At 36.3% G+C, this 24,833-nt stretch overlaps 1 protein-coding gene across 1 annotated transcript; it reads right to left on the bottom strand.

Moving 5' to 3' along the window:
- Positions 1-57: 57 nt before the first annotated feature.
- On the bottom strand, positions 58-23,130 carry LOC121982186 (trihelix transcription factor GT-1-like). The gene is made up of 5 exons (XM_042535134.1): positions 22,470-23,130; positions 20,405-20,443; positions 4,455-4,580; positions 4,023-4,244; positions 58-482 (listed from the first exon to the last, which is right to left on the bottom strand). The coding sequence occupies exons 1-5, from the start codon at positions 23,044-23,046 to the stop codon at positions 274-276; spliced, it is 1,173 nt and encodes a 390-aa protein (XP_042391068.1). The 5' UTR covers positions 23,047-23,130; the 3' UTR covers positions 58-273.
- Positions 23,131-24,833: the final 1,703 nt, after the last annotated feature.

The following is a 24,833-nucleotide window of genomic DNA, read 5'->3' as shown; positions in this document are numbered from 1 at the left end:
CCTTTCGTGTAAGAAGCCTTGGAAGCTAAAGAAGGATTTCCATGAATTGAACCACAATTAGTTCCAACTAGCCACTTTGTAGCATAAAATAGTACTAAAATGTTCCTATCAATTTCTCTTGTTTATATCTACAGGTTTCATAGAGCTATACCATCGCCACAACTTGCCCTGCTACTGCACAAGGATCTCTAAAACAAGCACATGCAGCATGACTACTTAAACTATAGACGCACATAGCATGACTCCCACACTTCGCAAGAGCATTACATCTAATTAATCACTAAGCAATCTAACTCCCTGATACATCGCACCTGGATGAAGTTCATTGAGAGAATCCACATTTTTAAAGCTGCTTAACTCCCTGAGGCCCATCCAACCGCGGTGAGAAAGGAAATCATGGAAATCATCCTCAGTGTACAGTGTTTTTTCTTCAGTACGAACTGGACCAGTGTCATCGTAAATACAAACTTTTATAGTTACACCTGACAAAATAAGTAAACCGTTGTTAGTGATTAAAGAGCAACGCTATGAGAAAATTAGTACGAGAAATAATTTTCTTCGCTAAATGAAAACTATAGTATCATTGCATTCATTGGTAACGAGAGTGTCCAATAATAATTACAAGTCGACCTCACAAAGTACCGGATCTAAGACATGATCCAAGTGCAATTGTTCAATGCAATTCACTCTTTCCAATAAACCTTATAATTAAAAACATGACAAGCTATCTGCTAAATTTAGATGATTATAACAAGCAACACCAAATTGTCACTGGTGTCAATCAACAGGGAAACAAACAGACTATTTCAAATGAAGATATTAGGATTCAATTACTGAAACACATGGTCCTCGTGAAACTACAAAGATAACAATACATTTGATAGCAGCGGGAAGAGTGCTATGGTGCTACACTAACAATAGAACACTGGATTCAGTAATACTGAAACATCTACAACTTGCCTACCCATCAAAGGAAAACACCTAAACATTCAAGGGCACATAACATGTTTATCATACCTGGGAGCAAGGGGAGGAGGTAAAGTGACACGAAAGATATACATTATTGATGGAGCTCCCTGTGTAATTTTGTGATCTTTTCTCTCCACTATCTGACTTTCCATTGAATTAAACACAGTAGACCCAAATTGTTTTTTTTTCCAAAAACTTGCAGTCAGCTGGTTTTTTCCAAAACTTACAAACTGTAATCTTAATATTTAGTTATTTACAGTTGTGTGCAAAATATAAATAGTCACATATGCATGTTATTTTAAACATTTTTAGTATAATCTTCAAATTTAGTTTCATTAGTAAATAAATTATGAAGATCTATAAATGTTATTTCTGTTGAAATAAAGAGTTTTTAATATTCATCATATTTCAGGAGAATTACATATGCTTATATAGCCACACAACCCTAAGCATCAACTTATTAACAAAAGATAAAAAGACTTATCTACCCTTGCTTCTCACAACACTCCCCCTCAAGTTGAACATATATATCAAACATGTTTAACTTGCTAAGAGAAGAGTCAAACACAACTTGGGGTATAGCTTTTGTAAACATATCAGCAAGTTGATCCTCAGACTTAACATAAGACAGACATAGCTCTCCAGAATCAAGTCTCTCCCGAATAAAGTGACGGTCAATCTCAATGTGTTTAGTCCGGTCATGTTGTACTGGATTATTTGCAATATTGATTGCTGCCTTGTTGTCGCAATACAACCTGAGAGGTAATTCAACCTTTAATCCTATGTCTGTCAACAGAAAACTCAGCCACAACATGTCTGTAAGACCATGTGCCATGGCTCGATATTCAGCTTCAGCACTAGACCGTGCACAAATATTTTGTTTCTTACTCCTCCAAGTTACCAAGTTTCCTCCCAAAAAAGTGCAATAGCCAGAAGTGGACCTTCTATCATCTCGAGAAGTACGCAGCATATCATGTCGACGTCCATACATCTGCTCCAGTGTCTTCCACATGTCGTACGCTGTTTTGTTATGAAGAATGACTTGTTTGATGCCAGAATTAACAGAGTTAAGCATCCAAGTCATTAATTGAATATTGTCACGTCGCCAAGTGCGAAAACTAGGATCCTTTTCATCTGGTTTCACTTTAGTGCCATGAAGAATATCAAGTTTATCATGGCCTTCGACATAAAGTTCAACAGCAACTGCCCAAGATGCATAATTTGTCTCAGACAATTTTTCTGATACTATCTGAAGACCGGATCCTCCAGTGCCTGCCATTGTGAAAACCGGTTGTACCTGTCCTGAAGAAGACATAGGGTTCGCAGAAATCCCCGAGGTTTCGCTAGCGTTATCCGCCATTAAAATTTTTCTGGAAGGGGCGGCGGCAGTAGACTGGGCTGAAGAAAAAGAATTCGAGAGAAGGTGAAGTGCAAGAATTCACAGTAGTTTGAAGAAGTTGCTGCTCTCCGGTGACCAGCAGATCACTGCAGCTTTGCCGGTGAAGTTGAGGTGGTGACAACCTTGTGGGCACCTTCGGGAAGAAGATATGCACGTGGCAGAGAGAAGGGAAGAAAGCTTGGTCGGCGCCAAGAGATCGCGATGAAGAAAGGAAGAGGAAAGCTTGGTCGGCGCTAGGGCAAAGAGGAAGAAGATGCGCCGACGGCTAGGGTTAGGGTTAGGGATCGGAACTTTGCTCTGATACCATGTTGAAATAAAGAGTTTTTAATATTCATCATATTTCAGGAGAATTACATATGCTTATATAGCCACACAACCCTAAGCATCAACTTATTAACAAAAGATAAAAAGACTTATCTACCCTTGCTTCTCACAACAATTTCAATATTATTTATTATTAAGATGAATAATTTAAAGTATCTTTTTCATAAATATATGGTTTGTTCAGTCGATCCAGGTCTATCAAATTAGATGCTCAATCAAGTTGATGTCTCAATTGGCATGTAGAATGAACTACTCTAACTAGTGATTTAGTGAGCTGGAGCTTGATCGGCTGATATCTATTCCAATAAATGTGGCACAAACAAGTAATTTACACACTCTCATTGGGTACTGCTACGCAATTGTCAACCAATGGACAGACATTATGCAGGCATATTTAGATGTCCAGCCCTACTGGTTTAACTTCCAATTGCCTAACTAGACGAAAGGCAGGGAGAGAGAAAATTGGCAGATATACTTCTCCAGGAAGTGTTAAGTGTGAGACAGATTTCTCTGTGTTCCATGGTTCCATAACCTAGAATCTTGGGTAGGCATCACAGGACAAAATGAAATCATTCATGTAGTGGATGAGTTTGTATCAAACTATCAAATCCAGAATAGAATAGTGTAGACATGCCCCCAGGGCATATATAGCTGAGTTGTCCACCATGTGGTAGATTTGCATAATTGAGCAAGAGTCGATTTCCAGCGAAGCCGGTAGAAATATCCTCCCATGTGGTGGTATGTTTGATTTCCTAATTTACCTCTCTACATATGGTTGTGGGGCAGCCATGTGAGGCGCCCGGAACACAATAGTGTAGACAGATAATAACACTTGTTTCACGAAAATTGCCTATTAATCCTTAAATTAATTTGACAGATACAACCAAAGCTGCAATATCAATCTAATGTATCTAAATTGTGACAACCAGTTGTAACCTCAATATCGAAGTCACTTGTTCATTCCTGAATTAAAAACCATTTATTGATTTCTTGCTCTCATATCAGTCACAATTTACTGTAGTTATATTCCAGATGAATGGTCAAAGAAACACTCTTAGACTTGAATTCTATTTGTTATTGCATACACTTCTAGTCAAAAAAACACCAAGCACGCCCACTTCAACTCGCAATAAGGTTTTATGAAGTACTGAGAAAAATAATAATTCAATCAAACACAAGTTCTTATTGAAAGTACGAGGCAAATAAGTGTTAAAATTAGCACTCTGGAATTTAAGAACAAATGACAGGAGAAAGACTAGGACACAGAAATCTTGAGCTTTCAACATAAAGAGTCCAGTACTTGAAATAGATGTAAAAGCATTATCGTTACCCTCGTCAAGATGCAGAGTATAGGAACCAAGAGGCATTTCTCTGTCAAAGCTACGAACCACATTGTCTTCATCCTCTAACCAAAAAGCCCTTTTTGTTCTTAAACCAAATGCAGACTTGATGGCTTCCTTGATCGCGTCTGCAGTGCCATCAACACCAAGTTTTCTCGAGAAATCACCCCATTTGACTAAAATGACTCTTCCAACATAAGAGGCACTATTATCTACATATTAAAAAAAATCAATTAAGCATATTGTGAGAAAGGAGACACTTGCCCTTTATAAGATAATAATATATGTTTAGGTTAGCAACACAAATAAAATGTTTTGAAGCAGACAATAGATGCAATATTTCCATTTTCCAGATGGGCATCCAAGATGGAATCAATGAATATCCAAGAATATATTTCTAATATGGTTAAAAAGTTCATTACCATTCACAGAAGCATCTCTCCAGTTCCATGGGGGAACACTATTAGCAGCAACAGCATCAGCTGCCGTTATAGCAAGTGGATGTCTGTCATGCTCTAGTGTTCTGTCAAGGTTGAGTGGTGACCTACCTGTTAGAAGATTACTTAGAATCTTACACTTTATTGCAACAAGCTTGGATGAGAAAATTTACTCAGGAACATGTAGGTAAACATTTAATTTCCATCAATAGGATGACAAGGAAGCTTATCACTATTAAATATATTTTAAAAAAATTAAAGGGTGATTCTACACGGAAGTACTCTAACAAAAAATTTGAACAAAACAAATTTTCTCTTTACATGAATCTTAATAGCAATTGGAAAATATCTAGTTTGAGTGCAAAATTCAGTAGCTAAAAAAGAATCATTAAAGATAAAAAATGGACAAGCCAGTCAATGTAGCCAGTTCCCAGAATACACCCCTTCACTTGCAAGGGAAAGATTGGTGGATTTGAGAGATATTAAATCTGCCATTGAAAAAAACCTTGTACACAAAACTAAAATCCATTATTTCTGATAAAAGCACAAAGGAGTTCATGAGATTCACAATTCCAGTTTATCAACTGGAAAGGCTAATGCTAGTTACAGAAAATCTAACACTATTCGCCTTTTGGAAAAGAGTTCTAATACAACCCCAAATACTTCTTTCAGCCAAATTTTCCGTCATCCATGTTCAGCTTTGGCATTTTACATGCTACTGGAAGAATAAATGTTGGCATTCACATAAGCTGTGTGCTTCCTATGAGGGAAGAAAACTGACAAAGACTTTCGCAGATGACACTCTCCCTGCGTTTCTTTAAGCAGAAAAGGCTGGAGAGAAGGAAAAAAGAGAGGGAATTTTTCTCCAGTCTTCGTCTATATTGTTGCTGTCCAATTTGGACTGACAACTAATTTCGCGTGCAATGGAGCTCAACTCCGAATTAAAAAACCTGGAAAAAAACATTAAAAAATATTTTTTGTTTTTGACAAATAAAATTTTGAAATTTAAGAAAAAGGAAAAATATTTTACAATTTATTTTTGTTGGTGCGGTTAGCACTAACGGTCTAACTCAGGTTTTGATGAATGACAAATCAGGTTAAGTTAGGTTTGTTGTTGTCTGACACTTTTATCAAGTGTGCAGGAAAAGTCCAGCTAGGTCGACAGGCTGACCGGATAGCTGGCGAGAAGTCCAAGCAGGTCGACGGGCTGAGGCAGGAAGTCCAACTAGGTCGACGGGCCGACCGGATAGTCGAGAAGTCCACTAGGTCGACGGGTGACCGGATAGTGGCGGAAGTCCAAAGGTCGACGGTGACCGGACGCTTGGCGAAAAGTCCAGACGGGTCAACGGGCGTCTGGCAGGTAAGTGAGGTAAGTCACCGGAGGGGAGTGACTGCGGACGCGTTCCCGGTAGGGAACATTAGGCGTCGATCCGGCTTAGATCCATTTCGGATATCTAAGTCGAGATCGTGACTAGATTCCGGTCTCGGAAAGACGGAATCTAAGTCATACTTTGCTCATCTATAAAACCGTGCTAACATTCTTGCTGCAAGGTACATTTGCCTCGGACTAACCTTTTCTTGCAGGAGAAGGACTTTCGGAGAAGAGGTCCGGCGCCGAGGATCCGGCGCTGAGGTCCGGCGCCGGAAGGATCCGGCGCCCAAGGCAAATTTCATCCACCAGTCGTCGCCACGTGGAGCATCATGGTTTGTGCAGCTACGTCACGTTCAGGCGCCGGAAGGGATCCAGGCGCCCGGGACAGCATATAAAAGAAGCCCCAGGCAGGAGCTTGAACAATCATCTGAGAACTCTTCGACCGCTGGTCCGCGCTCCACGTTCCTGCGACGCTAACAAAGCTCCGACAAAGTGCTTCTTCGTTTTTTGGTTAATTTCCTTGTCGGTATTACTTTGTTTCATTAGCATTCCTTGTACTCATTTTGTAATTATATTGAATTGCTAGTGATTGCCCAACGAAAGTGGTCAAGGACCACGGCCTTCGAGTAGGAGTCGTCCCAGGCTCCGAACGAAGTAAAAAACAATCGTGTCTATTTTTCTTTTCCGCTGCGCTTATACTCGATATTTTGAATCGATATTCACCCCCTCTATCGAACCTATCGGTCTTACAAGTGGTATCGGAGCGGCGCCTCGATTTGGTGCAACCACCAATCGAGGAGGGGAATATTTTTCAATTCCAAACTGATATTATTATCTTTTGGAAGATTTTTTCGTTACACTTAGAGTTCTTTTTTTCCGCATGCTAATCCAAGACGAAGTCTTGGGATTTCCTTTTTCGATTAATTTAGTGTGTGCAGGATAAGATGTCTCAACAAGAAGGCTTCAACACAGTTCGTCCTCCCTATTCAACGGGGATGACTTTTCGTACTGGAAGAGAAGAATGGAGGTCTACATGAAGACACGACCAATGGATGAGCGTCACAAAGGCTTATAAAATTCCAGTAGACAACTCCGGAAAATAATAGACCCTGAAGAATGGACAAATGATTTAAAGAAAAAGGCATCAATTGAAAACAAAGCCATCAACACTCTACACTGCGGACTAACACGAGAAGAACTGAACCGGGTCGGACCGCATGAAAACGCTAAGGAGCTCGGGATAAACCGATCGAGCTGCACGAAGGAACAAGCGACGCGAAGGTAACAAAAAGAGATTTCTGTTAAATAAAATTTTTAATATAAAAATGTAGGAAGGAGAAACGGCAAGTCAGCTCCACGCGAGAATCAAAGATATCCTCAACGGTCTCCACGCGATAGGACACCAAATGGAGAACCGAGACTTAGTAAGGTACGCGTTAAATGCTTTTCCGCGAAATAATTTGTGGGCATCAATTGTAGATGCCTACAAAATTTCAAAAACTTATCTAAGTTAAAATTGGATGAACTCTTCCGTGAATTAGAACTCATGAGCAAACTAACGCGGGGTCGAGAAAGGTGTAGCTTTATTCGCAGGTTCCTCTAAAGAAAAGAAGAACAAACCCGAATCTGAAGAAGATTCCGATCAAAACTCTGAAGATGAAGAACACCTGGTGAACCTGGTAAGGAAAATGTTCACCAGGAAAAAGAGAAGCTTCAGCAAACAGGATCTTCAGAAGATCAGTTCGCCAGCCGACTCAAGAAATGTCACATGTTTCGGATGTAACAAAAAGGGGCACTACAAGAACGAATGCCCAAGATTGAAACTTGACAAACCAAAGTCAACAAAGAAGAAAGCCCTCAAAGCAACATGGGACGATTCCTCCTCAGACGAATCGGAGGGAGAAAGGCAAAAGCACCAAAGTCACCTCGCGCTGATGGCTCGCGAAGCTGAAACGGAAGACGAATCAGAGGAATCGGAAGACGGGTCCGAACCCGAATCAAGCCACGAGTCCGCACTCGTTTCCGAAGGTTCCGAAGAGGTATACCTAAACTTAAATCGTAAATTCTTTAGAATTATCTCGTGTTTAAATAAAAAATTAGTTAAATTGGAAAATGAAAATAAATCACTTCTTGAAGAAAATCAAAACCTCAAGGAACAATTAAAAAATTCGAATCCAACTCAAGACCAAACACTTGAGGAGGAGAATTTATCATTAAAAAGTGAAATTAATAAGTTAAAAGAATTGTTGGAAAAATTCACAACAAGATCTAAAAATTTAGATTTAATTCTAAATAACCAAAAGGCATGCTATAATAAAACCGGACTTGGATATAAGTCAAAATCAAACAAAACCTTTAAATCATTATTAACCCAACACAAAGTAACTAAACAAGCTTGGGTCCCGAAAGCGTGCTTAACCACGCAAGTAGGACCTAATCAATTCTATATACCTAAAGATAAAATACATTATATAAACTTGAATAAATCAGATCAAAAACTAAAAAATAAATTTAACTCGAAATCAAAATTCAAAACTCAACAAAATTTAGAATATCACCAAGTTGATTATAACTATAAAAAGAATCGACACAAACCCAAAATCTAAATTAATGGCCAATAATTCGGGAGGCTCCGAATACCTGGCACCTCCAAAACTAACATACCCGGGGTAACCCAAACAAACTAACCCGACAGGGTAATTAGGATTAGAAAGAGACAGAGGTTAACTTGACTCACGGTGCCGGTGAAGTTTTGGATGATAATACGTTAGGAAGCTTGGGCATCGCATCTAGAAAGATACGGCTTCGATCCGGTGCGTTTGGCAAGTGACCCGTGCATTGGCCAAGCGGATCTAAGTTAGACCAAGATTTAGTACTAAGTTCCGTGGATAGGACTATTCGGAAAACTTCGAAAGGTTGGTTACTTCTAATGATGTCCCTGTGACTCACCAAGCTTAGAAGTTTATCCGAAGAATGCCTATTTGTGGAAACCAAAACTAAATCTGAATCTAACACAAGTCAAACCAAAAGTCTGTAATCAAACCAATTTCATCTCACAAAATCATAGGATTCCCTGATTGATAACATAGATCGGGTGAGATGAATTAGGCTTAAATTTTTTAAACTTAAAAATTAATTTCAAAATTTTAATTTTAAACTTAAAAATTAATTTCAAAAATTTTAATTTTAAACTTAAAAATTAATTTCAAAATTTTAACTTTAAACTTAAAAATTAATTTCAAAATTTTAATTTTAAACTTAAAAATTAATTTCAAAAATTTTAATTTTAAACTTAAAAATTAATTTCAAAATTTTGATTTTAAACTTAAAAATTAATTTCAAAAATTTTAATTTTAAACTTAAAAAATTAATTTCAAAATTTTAATTTTAAACTTAAAAATTAATTTCAAAAATTTTAACTTTAAACTTAAAAATTAATTTCAAAATTTTAATTTTAAACTTAAAAATTAATTTCAAAATTTTAAACTTAAAAATTAATTTCAAAATTTTAAACTTAAATTAGTTAATTAAAAAAATAATAATAATAATAATAATAATAATGATTGATTAAAAATTGATAAACTAAGACTAACATAAAAATCCTACGTGTTGTAGGAAACCAAATGGATTTTGGACAGTGGCTGCTCCAAACATATGACTGGAGATTACACCAAGTTCACTCAATTAACCTACAAAAGCCTAGGAACAGTTGCCTTTGGAAACAACGGTAAACTCAAGGTAATTGGTATAGGTAATATTGAATTAAAAATAGATTTCATAATTTCAAATGTTCTACTTGTTGAAAATTTTAAATACAATCTTCTGAGTATAAGTCAATTGTGTGACACTAGGTATAAGGTAAAATTTCTATCCACAGAATGTTTGATCAAACATCTAGATAATCCAACTATAAGCCTAAAAGGCTTTAGAAAAGACAATATCTATGCCATCAACTTAACTACTTCTTCAGTCAAGTGTTATTTAACGCAAAAAGAAGAAACCTGGTTATGGCACAGAAGAATGTCACACACCCATTTCAGAAACATAAGTAAATTAAATGGTCTAGTTAGAGGCTTACCAAAATTACCTAACTTAGATTCAACAATATGTAATGCTTGTCAACAAGGCAAACAAACAAAATCTACCCACAAACCAATTAATGAATCCCAAACCAACTCAGTCCTAGAACTTTTACACTTAGATTTATTTGACTCCCACGGGGTCAAATCAATAAATGGAAGTCTATATTGTTTAGTTATAATAGATGACAAACTAATTTGTTAACTAATTGTTAGAACTAATATATGATTTGATCTCATTACTTTAATTTTTCTTTCCCGTGAAGTGACATTCAGTCTCTATATGCTTTATTTTTCTAATGAATCACAGAGTTTCAGGCTACATCATTGCAACTTGATTGTAACCGTAAAATTTTGTCAACTTTACAACGGTATATCCTAGCTCAGTCAACTCAACCCAACAACCCAACCCAACCCAACCCAAATGTCGTGTGCAAAGCCATTTTTATTATGCTCAACTCCATTTGCACCACTATTTGTTGCTTTTCTAGGTAATGGGTCAATTCTTAAAACATAAAGATGAAACCGTGGAAATTTTTACGAATTTCTGCAAACAAATTGAAAATGAAAAAGGCATAAAAATTAAAAGAATCAGAAGTGATAATGGAGGAGAATTTAAAAATCATAATTTTGATAAATTTTGCCTTGAAAATGGCTACCATCATGAATTTTCCTGCCCTAAAACTCCCCAACAAAATGGAATTGTAGAAAGGAAAAATAGAACCTTACTTGAAGCATCTAGAACTATGCTAAATGAATACAACTTACCGAAATATTATTGGGCAGAAGCTGTTAGTACAGACTGCTATGTACAAAACCGAACAACACTAAACAAAAACCACAATAAAACATTTTTTGAAATATTTTACAACAAACAACCTAATATAAAATACTTTAAGGTATTTGGTTGCCCAGCATTTATCCTAAATACTAGAGAACACTTAGGCAAATTCACTTCCAAAATAGAAAATGGAATTTTTCTAGGTTACTCTCTGAATAGCAGAGGCTACAGAATTTATAATAAAGTCACTTTAAGAATTGAGGAAACCACCAATGTAAAATTTAAAGAATCCAATCAAAACCTAGAACAAGCCCAACCTCAACCAGTTAACTCTGTTAACGAACATATCAATTCTGAGGGAACAAACCAAACCCAAAATCATGAAGAAGAAGAACAACTACAAGAAAGTCAACCTCCTAGAACCATAAGAGTCAACCCAAACCATCCTACTAATCAAATAATTGGTGACCCAGAACTGAGGGTTCAAACTAGGTCATCTTTCAGAAACCTAAGTCAAATCTCGTTAATCTCAAATATTGAACCCAAAACTGTAGCTGCTTGACCCAGACTGGGTCATAGCTATGCAAGAAGAATTAGCTCAATTTGAGCGCAATGAAGTTTGGGACCTAGTACCTCCACCTAACGATAAGAAAATAATAGAAACCAAATGGGTATTTCGAAACAAATTAAGTGAAACTGGAGAAATTACTAGGAACAAGGCCAGGTTAGTTGCCAAAGGGTTCAGTCAAGTTGAAGGACTTGACTACGATGAAACTTATGCCCCGGTAGCTAGACTAGAGTCCATTAGAATGTTACTAAGCTATGCAGCACATAAAGGATTCAAACTATACCAAATGGATGTCAAGTCTGCCTTTCTTAATGGATTGATAAAAGAAGAAGTGTATGTAGGTCAGCCGCCAGGTTTTGAAAGCCTAGAACACCCTGATTATGTCTACAAATTAAAAAAGGCATTATATGGACTTAAACAGGCACCTAGGGCATGGTATGAAAGACTAACCTCTTACTTAACCTCTAAAGGGTTCAATCAAGGTCAAATTGACCCAACACTATTTGTGAAATCAATAAAAGAAGATATTTTTATAGCTCAAATTTATGTAGATGATATCATCTTTGGTTCAACCAACTCAGAATTTTTAAACGAATTTACAAACCTAATGGAACACGAATTCGAAATGAGTCTGGTAGGAAAATTAACTTATTTTCTAGGGTTACAAGTCAAACAAACAAATGAAGGAAATTATATTTATCAACAAAAATATACTAAGGAGTTACTTAGAAAATTTGGAATGGAAAATACTAAAGAAATAAAAACACCTATGGCCGTAAACACAATCCTAGATGATGATCCTAATGGAAAGTCAGTAGACTTAAAACATTATCGGAGCGCGATAGGTAGTCTGCTTTACTTAACTGCAAGCCGACCTGACATTTTATTTGCAGTTAGTATGTGTGCTCGATACCAAACCTGTGCTAAAGAATCTCATTTGACTCAAGTCAAAAGAATCTTTAGATACCTCAAGGGAACCACAAATGTAGGTATTTGGTATCCTAGAACCAACAACTTTGAATTAATAGGATATTCTGATTCAGATTATGCCGGATGCAAATTAGACCGCAAAAGCACAAGTGGTGGATGCCAACTACTTGGTCCATCCCTTGTCACCTGGTTTAGTAGAAAGCAACACTGTGTTGCACTATCTACAACTGAGTCAGAATACATAGCTATAGGCGAGTGTGTTGCACAAATACTATGGATGATGCATACTCTAAAAGATTTCAACTTAAATATCACAAGTGTAAAAGTATTAATTGATAATATAAGTTCGATTAACTTAACCAAGAATCCTGTGCATCATTCAAGAACCAAACATATTGAAGTTAGGCATCACTTCATCAGGGATCATGTTACTAAAGGTGATATTGAACTCAAGTACATTGAGTCTAAATCAAATTTAGCTGACATTTTTACAAAACCCCTCCCTGAAAGTGAATTTAGCAACTTACGACGACAATTAGGGATGTGCTCAATAGACTAGGATCCTTCAAAAATACTTTCAAAACTGATTTTATCAACTTATAGGCTAAACTTGTTTGATTTCAAAATTTCCATCTTTAGACTTTCAAAAACAGTTTTGGCCTTAGACTAGTCTTACATCCTTAGAAAGCATGTACCCATAGGTTTAGTTCTTGAGCATCTCACCAACACCTTAGGTTTACCTTGCTTGTGGTTGATAAACATAAAAAGGGGTGAGATGCATAGGCCATCTGTCTGGACCTAAGATGCTTATTTCAGTGCATCAGTATCAGTCTGGACGTTAAATACAATTCAAATATTAATCAGATTAAAGTTCATCAGTCAAATCAAACACTGACTGATTATAATTAACTTAATCTGACTAACCAAGTGAAAGCTACTATTTTCTAATAGTTAGTTAGTACCTAATTGGTTAGACAGTTGGTTAGATATCAAATTCAGGGGGAGAAATAAACTACTTTAGTTTTCCAAAATGAATTTTCAACTTAATTTTTAAAATCAAAGTTTAAAAATAATTTGTTTAAAATTGTGAAATTTTTAATCTCACAAACTTTTTACCTATTCTTTGAAAACTGAACTTTTCAAGTAAAGATTTAAACTTAATCTTACTTAAAAAATTGTCCTGAGTCTATTTCTTAAAAATTTGATTTTACTTAATTTTGACAATTTAATTTGAAAGATAAATTTTACAAAGTTTAGTTTACAAACTAAGCTTCTCAAAATTATTTTCCTTGATTTTGAAAATTGAATCTTGTACACTTAGTGTTGATAAATAAATTTCAATCAGTTTTGAAAACTAGACTTTTCAAACTTAGTTTTGGAATTTTGGTTTTGAAAACTTATGTTTAAGTAGCATTTCAAAGTTGAAACTTGTTTTGGACCTTATAGACGTATGTTTGAAAATTAACCTATCTAAACTTAGCATTTTTTTAAAAACTAAAAGCTAATGCTTTAAACAAAATTTCAAAACTTTATACTCCCCCAAGTCAATTTGATCTTCTCTTGGATTTAAAAACACAGTTATTGTTCAAGGTATTATTGTTTTCGGTATTTCTCACTGTGTATCTTTACCCTTGTTTTTTGATGAATGCCAAAGGGGGAGGGTTAGGTTGGTTAAGTTAGAGCAACTTAATGCAAACTTGAAAAACTAACTTAAACCTTAAAAATCATGCTTGATTCTTGCATATTTTTTATCACTAACTTAACCAGGTTGTCATTCCATCAAAAGGGGAGAGTTGTGCGGTTAGCACTAACGGCCTAACTCAGTTTTGATGAATGACAAATCGTGTTAAGTTAGGTTTGTTGTTGTCCGACACTTTTATCAAGTGTGCAGAAAAGTCCAAGTCGGGTCGACCGGATAGTCGGCGAGAAGTCCAAGCGGTCGACGGGCTGACCGGATAGAGAAGTCCACTAGGTCGACGGGCCGGATGGTGGCGAGAAGTCCAGCCAGGTCGACGGGCCGACCGGATAGTGGCGAGAAGTCCAAGCGGTCGACGGGCTGACCGGACGCTGCGAAGTCCAGACGGTCAACGGGCCGACCGGACGTCTGGCGGTAAGTGAGGTAAGTCACCGAGGAGAGATCGAGGGACGCGTTCCGGGTAGGGAACATTAGGCGTCGATCCGCTTAGATCCATTTCGGATATCCGAAGTCGAGATCGTGACTAGATTCCGTCTCGGAAAGACGGAATCTAAGTCATACTTCATCTATAAAACTGTGCTAACATTCTTTGCTGCAGGTACATTTGCCTCGGACTAACCTTTTCTTGCAGGAGAAGGACTTTCGGAGAAAGGGTCCGGGCACGGAGGATCCGGCGCCCGGAGGAAATTTCATCCAGCCGAGTCGCCGCCACGTGGAGCATCATGGTTTGTGCGGCACGTCGCGTTCGACGCCGGAAGGATCCAGCGCCGGGACGATATAAAAGAAGCCTGCAGAGCTTAACAATCATTACGAGAACTCTTCGACCGGGTCCCGCCGCTCCACGTTCCTGCGACGCTAACAAAGCTCCGACAAAGTACTTCTTCGTCTTTTTGGTTAATTTCCTTGTCGGTATTACTTTGTTTCATTAGCATTCCTTGTACTCATTTTGTAATTATATTCGAATTGCTAGTGATTGCCCAACGAAAGTGGTCAAGGACCACGGGCCTTCGAGTAGGAGTCGTCCCAGGCTCCGAACGAAGTAAAAACAACTGTGTCTACTTTTCTTTTCCGCTGCGCTTATACTCGATATTTTCGAATCGATATTCACCCCCCCCCCCTCTATCGAACCTATCGGTCTTACAATTTTTTGAGTTTTTTCCTATGCTCTTTCTTTCCTAGACGTTTCCTTCCTTTGTAGGAACTAGGAAAGGAAATCGTAGGATTTATGTGGCAGGCTATAAAAATTAGTAACTCAAACAAACACTAAGCTTGTCAATGTTATCATAGCATAAAACAATTATTTCATTTTTGAGTATTTTTCCTATGCTCTTTCTTTCCTAGTCATTTCCTTCCTTTGTAGGAAAGGAGATCTTAGGATTTATGTGACAGGCTATAAAAATTAGTAACTCAAACAAGCACATTTAAGCTTGTCAATGCTATCATAGCATAAAACAATTAATGCAATTGAACTTCTTGAAGAGAAACGACAGCTAAAATGAAAATCTGTTATATTTTTTCTTATTATTTCAGCGTCCAATATAACTAAGGTGCAATTCTTCAGAACGTCCATTCTTGTCAGATGCATGGAACCTTAAATTCCCAAAGATATTATTAAGTGGATATTTGATTCATGTAATATAATATGGCATCACATTGGCAGACAAGTGATTCCTACTAATTAGTTCAGAGACAAGTGAAATTAGTATGTATAGCTCACCTGTGATATTATTATCATATATTGAAACTAGCATATTCATTTGGCAAAGCAAAATATTGCTTTAAATTAATTTTTTAATAAAAACTATTCAATACTCTCCTTATATGCATGAAGCATTCATGCAGATGTCTATTTCAATATCAAACAATGCAAGTATTTGTTATCACAATAAATATATTTTATACATTAGGTGTTAATTATTTATCCTGAACTTTGGTTGTTATATCATCTTATCTTATATATATATATATATATATGGTATCAATATAGGTATTTAAGTTATCTAAATTTTTCCTAATCTATCCATTATCAATTTGTCATCAGTTAACACAAGTCTTGCCTGTGTGATTGACCTAATTGTGGGACAGTTGCCACTGCGATACCAGCATGTCGTAATGAAGTATTGTCTTACGAAGAAAGTTCAAAGGCTAAGTGAATATGAAATAAAGGCAAGGACTTTAGGTCCATGTCTTATCTTTTTTGCACTTGCGTCTATGTGCTATATGTACAGAGTATCTAATCTTCCAAGAAGGTGAAAGGGTGATTTTTGAGAATATGAACTAAAGGTATATTATCTCATCCATGACTATGATGAAATGTAATACCTCTCTTGAATGAAATGAGTTTAAGGGTGTCCAACCAAATGAGAAAACTTTTGATTAATTAATATCGGATATCATTAAGCACCTCTTGAAGAAAGGACAAACAATCAATCAGTCAGTCAGCTCAGTGCCAGATTTAGTCTAGTATTTGATATCAATCTTAAAGCAATTTATGATGATCTGAGATCCATGGAAGACACAAGCAAGGTTTCTTATGAAATGCACTATAGGGAGATCATCTCTTGAAATGCTTTAGTCACAGAATTTGCTCATGATGAAGAATGTGAAGTTTTCTCCTTTCTCATTCACAATTACTGCATGGAAAAGCAGCACACTTTTAGGGGCCTAATGTGTGCAATCAACATAGTCCAACCAATCTTGACCATTGGTCAGTATTTCCCTTTTTCAAATCACATACTATCTGGGCAAAGAGATAAAGGGGCATGGAATGAATGGGTATTTGGGCAAGAGTTGAGAAGACTTGGAGTGTTTGGTCAATCAGAGAACTACAGTTTTAGAAATACAACTGATTGGCTGGCGGCAAATCAAAAAGGTGCTTCCATATTTGAAATAATTTAAATATTTTTTGTATCAATTTGGACAAAAAAATAAACATTACAAATATATTTGTTTGAAAATTCATGATAAAATAATTATCTTGCCCCACTATGTACATTAAATGTAATGTTGAAATTTATGAATATAATATTGTTTTTGATACAGGATCATAAATATATGAGCATGTCACATAGTTTACATCACAAACACAAGACAATTAATTTAACCATTAAACACAATATTGAAGCATTTATCTTCTTTGAGAAACAGTATGAAAGCATTTGCAATAATAATTCAATATGCCTAAAAAGATTATAATCTCATTCATGAGATCAAAAGATATCATATCAATGTTTCCATGAACGTTAATAGTATTTTTTTTTTAATTTATGGATCACCCCCATAGAAAATTGTGAACAACATGCAATCCTATAGCTAATACGGCTATTTATTTATTCATGATCATCCATTCATAAAATGGAGAAAAAAAAAAGTTAAAAGAAGTAAAGCACAAGGTAGCAAATTACTAGCTGATACTACATTATTCTTTATTTTCCATACATCTATGCATAGAAGAAGAAAAAGTGACTTAGTCCAAAGGAAATTTATGGCCAGCCTAGGTAACTCATACAGCGACATTCACTCACAATTACTTGTAGATGGCATAGCACCATCTTTTATCAAATACATGGCTGGAGTACTTTGTGCTGCCCTTGTGCCCTCAACTACCACTTTGCCTCCATATGAAGAAGTAGCTCTAACTGCTCCACAAGGTTGTAGAGGTGGCAGGCACAGTTGTGGATGCAGATGTAGTTCATATCCACCTTGCATTCACTATGATTGTACAACCATCAACTGAATTGTTATCGGGAGTTCGAAAGATCACCAACTTTATAGCTTGCTATATAAGCCAACACACTTTATCATCTTTGGACTTCGCACCAGCATGCACAACAGCAATTATCAGCTCTTTCAGATATGAATAATTACAGGAATTGCTCCATAACTCCTTTTGTTTATCTAAATTTGTTGCAATTACTTCTACTTTTAGTAACTTCCTCAGTAAAATTCAAGACTCCACTAGTGACTAGATTTTGATGCATCTGCACATTTGACAGGCAATTGTGACTTGCTTTACACTCTTCATCTTTCCACTCTACCATCTATCTCCATGTTGATGGTTCTCACATTCATATAAATGGACAAAGTTTTACATACCTCCTCATTACTCTTGGATAAAAAACTTTTATTCCAAAGTTTACTTATTATTCATTGGTACTCTCACATATTGTTGATTTGTTGTGTACCTTCTTACCCTTCTTATTGTTTTTTAAGCATTTCTAAACAAAAAAAAACATGAATCTGATGAATTAGAGTACTTAGACAGACAACTCTCCTCCAGAGCTCTTACTACCACTAGCATTGCTTCATACCAATGGCATTGTCAACTTGGTCATCATTAGTCTAAAACAAAATATGTTATAAGTCTTCTACCCTCACTAATCAAATTTCAGTGTGAAACATTTCAATTTTGTAACATCACTAGGATTGTTGTACTAATTATGAGCTTGCTTTTTCTCCCTTTGGCCTAACTCTGAATGATGTGGAGGTGGAGCCCTAGCCCTAATTTAGTAACTAGATTTCGTTATTTTGAAGCCTTATAATTATTTAGGAAGAAAAATAGAAAGATTTGTAAAGATTGCAAGATTATTCCTGGAGAAAGCTTAACTACCCAACATATGTTAGTAGTGTTGGATATACGCCTCAAACATAGTATCAATAGAAAGAAAATATATATGACTCCTAGAATTAAGTGGTGGAAGTTAAAGGATAGGAAGCAAAATATATTTAAGGAAAAGGTAGGAGTACAAGCATTAAGTGAAATATACGGTGATTCTAATACGACATAGGATAAGATAGTATCAAAGTTGAAAATAATAACTACGAGTGTACTCAGTGAGTCAAAGGGACATGCACCACTAAATAAAGAATCTTGGTAGTGGAATGAAAAAGTACAAGAGAAAATGAAGGAAAAACAAATAGCTTATAAGGAATTATATATTTGTATTACCAACTTTATTTCCTTTAAAACTTTAAGTTCATCTTTCTGTAACTTTCTCATGCCCTTATCTTCTGTGAACATTTTTGAGTCACACCACAAAGCTCTAGACAATCCCCTATTAAAATTAAGCACTATTACCAACTTTATTTCCTTTAAAACTTTAAGTTCATCTTTCTGTAAGTTACTCATGCCCTTATCTTCTGTGAACATTTTCGAGTCACACCACAAAGCTCTAGGCAATCCCCTATTAAAATTAAGCTAAGGATGGAAGATGTCTAATCTTCAATCACAAGTAGCAAAGGAACTTGTTCTTTCACCCTTGACTCTACATATATCTAGCAAATGAATTTGATCAAATTAATCATTATAGCTTATGACTAGTTACAAAAGAATAGATACATGTAGACCAAAAATGTACATTACTTTAAGAAAGTTTTCTCTATAACTCATCTCAAACCAATCTATGCACTCTTCTCTCTTGCAGTAAAAAAGAGTTTACAGGTGTTTTAGATGATGTCTAAATGTCATTCCACAAGGCAGCAAGTTTAGATTGAGCAACTTCAAGGGTATATTACTCAGGTGAAAACTAGGATATACAAAAATAAAATAAAAAAGTCTAAGATTTTAAAAAAGCCCACAAATGTGGAAGATAAGTTCTCTCAAGAAATCACTTTAGTCCCAAATGAAGCTAAGCAAATTTTCAATCTTCCAACAGCACCTATGTTGCAATTTTGGCATTCATAATAATCAAGGTTTTAGGTGGCAGGTAGTCAATCCACCACCTAGTGACTAGGCAATAGGCAAGCCCGCATAAGTGAGAACATAAATAAACATGTTATAAATAAACATAAAATTCAAGTGAATCCACCTGAATGGGTGAGTTGATCAGGTAACTAGAGTTTTATTGTTTTTGTTGGAATATTCAACAGAATATTTGTTGAAATATTCAACAGAATATTTGTTGGAGTATGCAACAAATACTTTTAAATCTTAAAAGTATTTGTAAATTTTAAAAATTTTAAAAACAAAACATAATTTTTATGCCACAGAATAAAATTTTAAAGGCGAATATGAAAATTATAAAAATATATGAATTGAAATGAGCATAAGGGGAGCATTGGTGTGACGGTAAAATTGCTACTGAGTGACCAATAGTTTTTGTTTCCATAAAAATGAAAAGTAAAAATTGGAAGATTTTCAATTTCCAAACGGTCCCTTAGATTCTTGAATATGTTGAACAAACATGAGAATGTTATGATCACGCCTAACCTACATGGGATTTTTATGAATTCACAAAGCAATCCCCTTTTGGTTTTGCTAATCCAAGAACCAAATTATTCAAACATCTACATATTATATTAACAAACTAGAATACAAGTGTTTGATCAAATGAAAATACAAAATAGTGCTTGATATCAGTTAAAGTAGACAATAAAAGAATAGTATGTGCATAAATAATTAAAAGTTCACCCATGCAAAGATGAGACGGGGAGATAAAACTATTTCATGACATAGCAACCATATAAAGAAAAAAAGTATAAGAAGAAAGTTTAGAATAACATGCTAATACCTTCGACAGATCCAAAAGGAGTGTTTGCATCTTCAAGACCTACAAGGAAATGTATGAATTAATGACAAGTAATGAGAGGCAGGAAGATAAAACAACTGTCATAGAACCAAATCCTCAAAGTACCCTATTCATGAATGTACAATTATAATGCACCAAAATAAATCACAATAAAAAACCAACAAAAAATTAATCATATGCAGAACATAAAACAAAAGGTACTGTACCACAATTTTTACAGGATAGTCAAGGAAAATGCAACTAAATGTATGACTGTAATGCAATTAAATGCAAATCATATAAATTACTCAACACAAGAATAATAAAAGAGAACCTTTATCATTGGCAGAACATAAAACTCAAATGATTAAAAAAGCATTGATGTGTAGCCTACAAGCCTCATAAAAAAAAGTAGATGAACAAGGTAATTTTGGCCAAATGATTATATGAGTTGCATGAATAAATCATTAGACCACAATTTTTATAGACTAGTTAAGGAATAGGCATAAACAAAATATCTCTTTATTGGTCAGACTAGCAATGAGTAGACTTCTGGCTGGAATACACATTGGAGAACAAAAATATGATTTCAGTTTAGCCAATAAATAATTATTAAATATACATGGTCATGTAAAGAATAAAATACCTTATCCTACTTATTATATTAATATGCAGTCTTAATGATTTAGAATGTCACGATATCCCTTATATGCTACCAGTGTGATAATAGAGAACAACACCAGTAAAATAGTAGGTTTCTCCTTGTGACTTGAGCGACCATGATTTGATTCCAGGAGCATAGTATCATTATGTTTCATAATCCAAAGGAGCAAAGAGGACATAAATTCATCAATACTTAAAAGATAATGCGTAGCTCAGTACAAGATTCAAAATCTCAAACCATACGGGAGTTTAAGTCTTTGCTTGGAATGATATTGTTTCAGTATAGTGTCGTTATTTCAATGTATGGTGAGGATGTGAATTGAAGGGGTGTCGAATGTCGGCATGAGATGATACTTGTCAACATGATTAACATAACGACACAAGATAAATTACATATGTCAAGTACTATCGAGTTTTGATAACTTATAGAAAGCATACATTACAACCATCCCGGCATAGTATGAAATTTCAAATCATAACACACTATTCAATCAAGGGAATTAGGGAAATTTATTTAATGTAAAAGTAAATTAATAGTTGAACAATATAAGTAGACAAATTGTGCATAGTTAAGCATAATGTTGCAAGATTATTCCAAAACTATGAAATCCAAAGAAGAAGCCTAGTATACATGCCTAAGTAAGTGAATGAAAAACAAAATTTGTCTGTTCGATGAAGGATGAATAACAAACGGGCAAGTTATGGCAAGTTATGATTATCATGGCATTGCACAATGGATTTATTTTCAAATCCTGTAAAAGTTCAAGAAATGAGAATTAAAAGATTATTATGATGGCATTGTAGAATGGATTTTTTTCATAAATCCCAAAAAAAAGAGAGGCAAAAAAAAAAAAATAGTTGTCATTTATATTTGTTTCTCCTTTTCTATCTAAAAAGCAAGCATGGTTGTATTTTTTATTTGACTTGCACCAAAGAGTACCTTATTAATAGCTATTAATATAAATAAGTAATTTTTCTAGCAATAGGGTATTTTTTAAATAACGGACTACAAGAGCACAACTTTTTTACTGAATTCATCAATCATCATATTGTGTCATGAAAAAAAAAATTGCACAACTCAGTCTGGAAATTGGAAAGCATTAATGCGAGTTAAATGGTGACAGTTATAAGATTTATGATCCAAAACAAAAGGAGAAGTAAAATGTTGAATGCTTCAAGTGAAATTCAACTATATAGCTTCACCATCAAGCATGGAAACATAAGAAAATGCTAATTCCAGACTCAGAACTCATGGACAATTTTAACAAAGTTGTGAATTCCAAACTGTAAGCATGTAAACAGCTTAAACACAATCAAATGCTAATTCCAGATTATTAATTTGTTAACAACTTAATCAGAAGATAAGTAGAATCTCAGATTGTAATAACCAGGAGAAAAAATGCACCTTTATCAGGAAACTGAAGGTATGTGTCAACCTTTGACACCGAAGAGCTCTTGAAGCTGGCTTTCTTGCTCCTCTCTTTGAGCAATTCATCCAACTCCTTGTAGTATGACATCTTGGCCGAACCGCTTCCTTTGGACTGGTGCTTCGCCTTCTTGAACTCCTTTAGTAAGTTTCTCCACTTATCCGTGCACATAGTCGGTGACCTGTCGAAGCCTTTCTCCCGCATCTTAGCGGAGATCTGCTCCCACAGGTGTTTGTTCGACTTGGAGGTATTGAAGAACCCATCGATCTCCCGACGGAAGGATATGAGGCTCCTCGTCTCCTCTTGGATCCACGTCTCGGCGCGCTTCTTTGGCGCCTTGACCTCATGATCGTCGCCGCTGCTGTCGCCCAAAAGCATCTGCTGCTGCGGCTGAGGAGGCGACGGCAAGCCACTGTTGTTGTAGAAATCGACGCCGCGGGGCTTCTCGGCCAAGTACATGGTGTTAGTGGGCTTCGCCGCTGCCACGCTTGCGATAATGGTGGGATGAGCTCGAGTGAATTCGGCGAGGGATCGGTCTAGTGTAAGGAGATGCATCTGCGAGGTGGTTCAAACCCCATGCCTGAGAAAGAGAAGGGGAGGAGAAAGTACAGGTTTGGGGATCTTTGATCTCAATATAACAAACAATTCGTACTGAAATTGAAAGAACAAAAAAAAACAGAAAGAGAAAAACAACGGCAGGAAAATAGTGGATTTAGTTGCGTCGGGCCGATGGGTTCGACTGCGACCCGGTACGGTATGTTGGGCCAGATCTAATACGGCCTGTTACGTGGATGCAATGTATGACCCTCACCTTACCCGTATGGTCACAGGTCCAACAAAAATATATAAGCTATAAATATTTAAATCTAATTCCTAAAAATTAAGGGACGTTTGGTTTAGAATAATAGGAGTGGAGAATAAGAATGAAAATCATTGATTGTCATAGTTAATATTTGATTATAAGAATAGGAATACAAATAAGAGAATGAATCATTGAAATTGGGTAATAACTCATTCTCATGTACCTCCCCTTCAATGAGTCATTACCCTATTTTTATCAATCAAAATATTTTCTTATTCCAAAAATACCCTTGACCTAAAACTAAAATTTTTTCCCTTAATATCAAATATCAAAATATATTTATTTATTTTTTCTTTCATATCACTTCTCTTTACTTGTTGTCTCTTATCATATTTTCTCTCATTATATTTTCTCGCTCATCATTTGTCATCATACTTTCTTTCTCCTCAATCTCTCCTAACACACTCTCTTTTCTCTTTTTTTCTCATTACACTTTCTCTCTCTTCAATCTCTTCCATCGCACTCTCTTCCTTCTTTTTTTCATCATACTTTCTCTCTCCTCAATCTCTCCCATCACGGACGTAACGGAGGTTCAGGGGTCAAGGGTTGCCAGTTGAACACGGGCGTAAAACCTCGGTCTGTTGTGCTTTAAATTCCACTCGACCCCGAGTCACCCCTCCTGCCCAACTTAACCGTGATTTACCTGTTGGATCGAGACGTGCTAGAGGGGGGGGTGAATAGCACTCGTGGCTAAATCGTTCTGTTAAATCTAAGAACTATCAGAGTTTAAAAACACGCAGCGGAATAAAGAACAAATACACACAGAGAGACACGAGAGATTTTACTTCGTTCGGAGCCTAAGGCGACTCCTACTCGAAGGCTCGCGATCCTTGATCGCTTTCCGTGGGCAACAACTATAAGCTCGTTAAAAGATTACAATTATGAGTACAATTAAAAGCTATAAGTATTATACCGACAACAAGAAATGCTAAATCTGAAGCTTCGGGTCGTCGGGCACTTGTAGCAACACTTCGGAATGTTTTCTGGAGCAGCACGTTGACGAGAGATTACTTGGTATTTGTTGTTCTGGTGCTGCTGCTCGAGACCCCTTATAAAGGGTGTTCAAGGCGCCTTGAAGCCCTTCAAGGCGCCTTAAACAGGCCGAGTCACCCGCGGAGATCAGCACAGACTTGGTCGAACTTCATCCAGTTCAAGGCGCCTTCAGCCTACCCAAGGCGCCTTCAACCTTCGACCCAAGGCGCCTTGAACTTCATCTAAGGCGCCTCCAACCTTCTGCGCTGGCTTTTCCTGGTTCGCACCCGAGGCGCCTCCAAGCTCCATGGAGGCGCCTCGGACACTGTTCATCCGAGTTTAATCTTTGCACTTTGGTCCCTGCAAGATACATTAATCCCAAATATACCCTGCAGCACAAAGTTAGCACATAAAGCATAATAGAAGTGATAATGATAGTCTCCGGACTATCCGAGCCTGACTTCGGGTTTCCAACCGGAAACCCTAGGTCGACTCGACGCCTACTGTT

This window comes from Zingiber officinale, chromosome 5A (assembly GCF_018446385.1).
Source record: "Zingiber officinale cultivar Zhangliang chromosome 5A, Zo_v1.1, whole genome shotgun sequence".
Lineage (NCBI taxonomy): Eukaryota > Viridiplantae > Streptophyta > Magnoliopsida > Zingiberales > Zingiberaceae > Zingiber > Zingiber officinale.
This window is presented reverse-complemented; position numbering and strand designations above follow the sequence as displayed.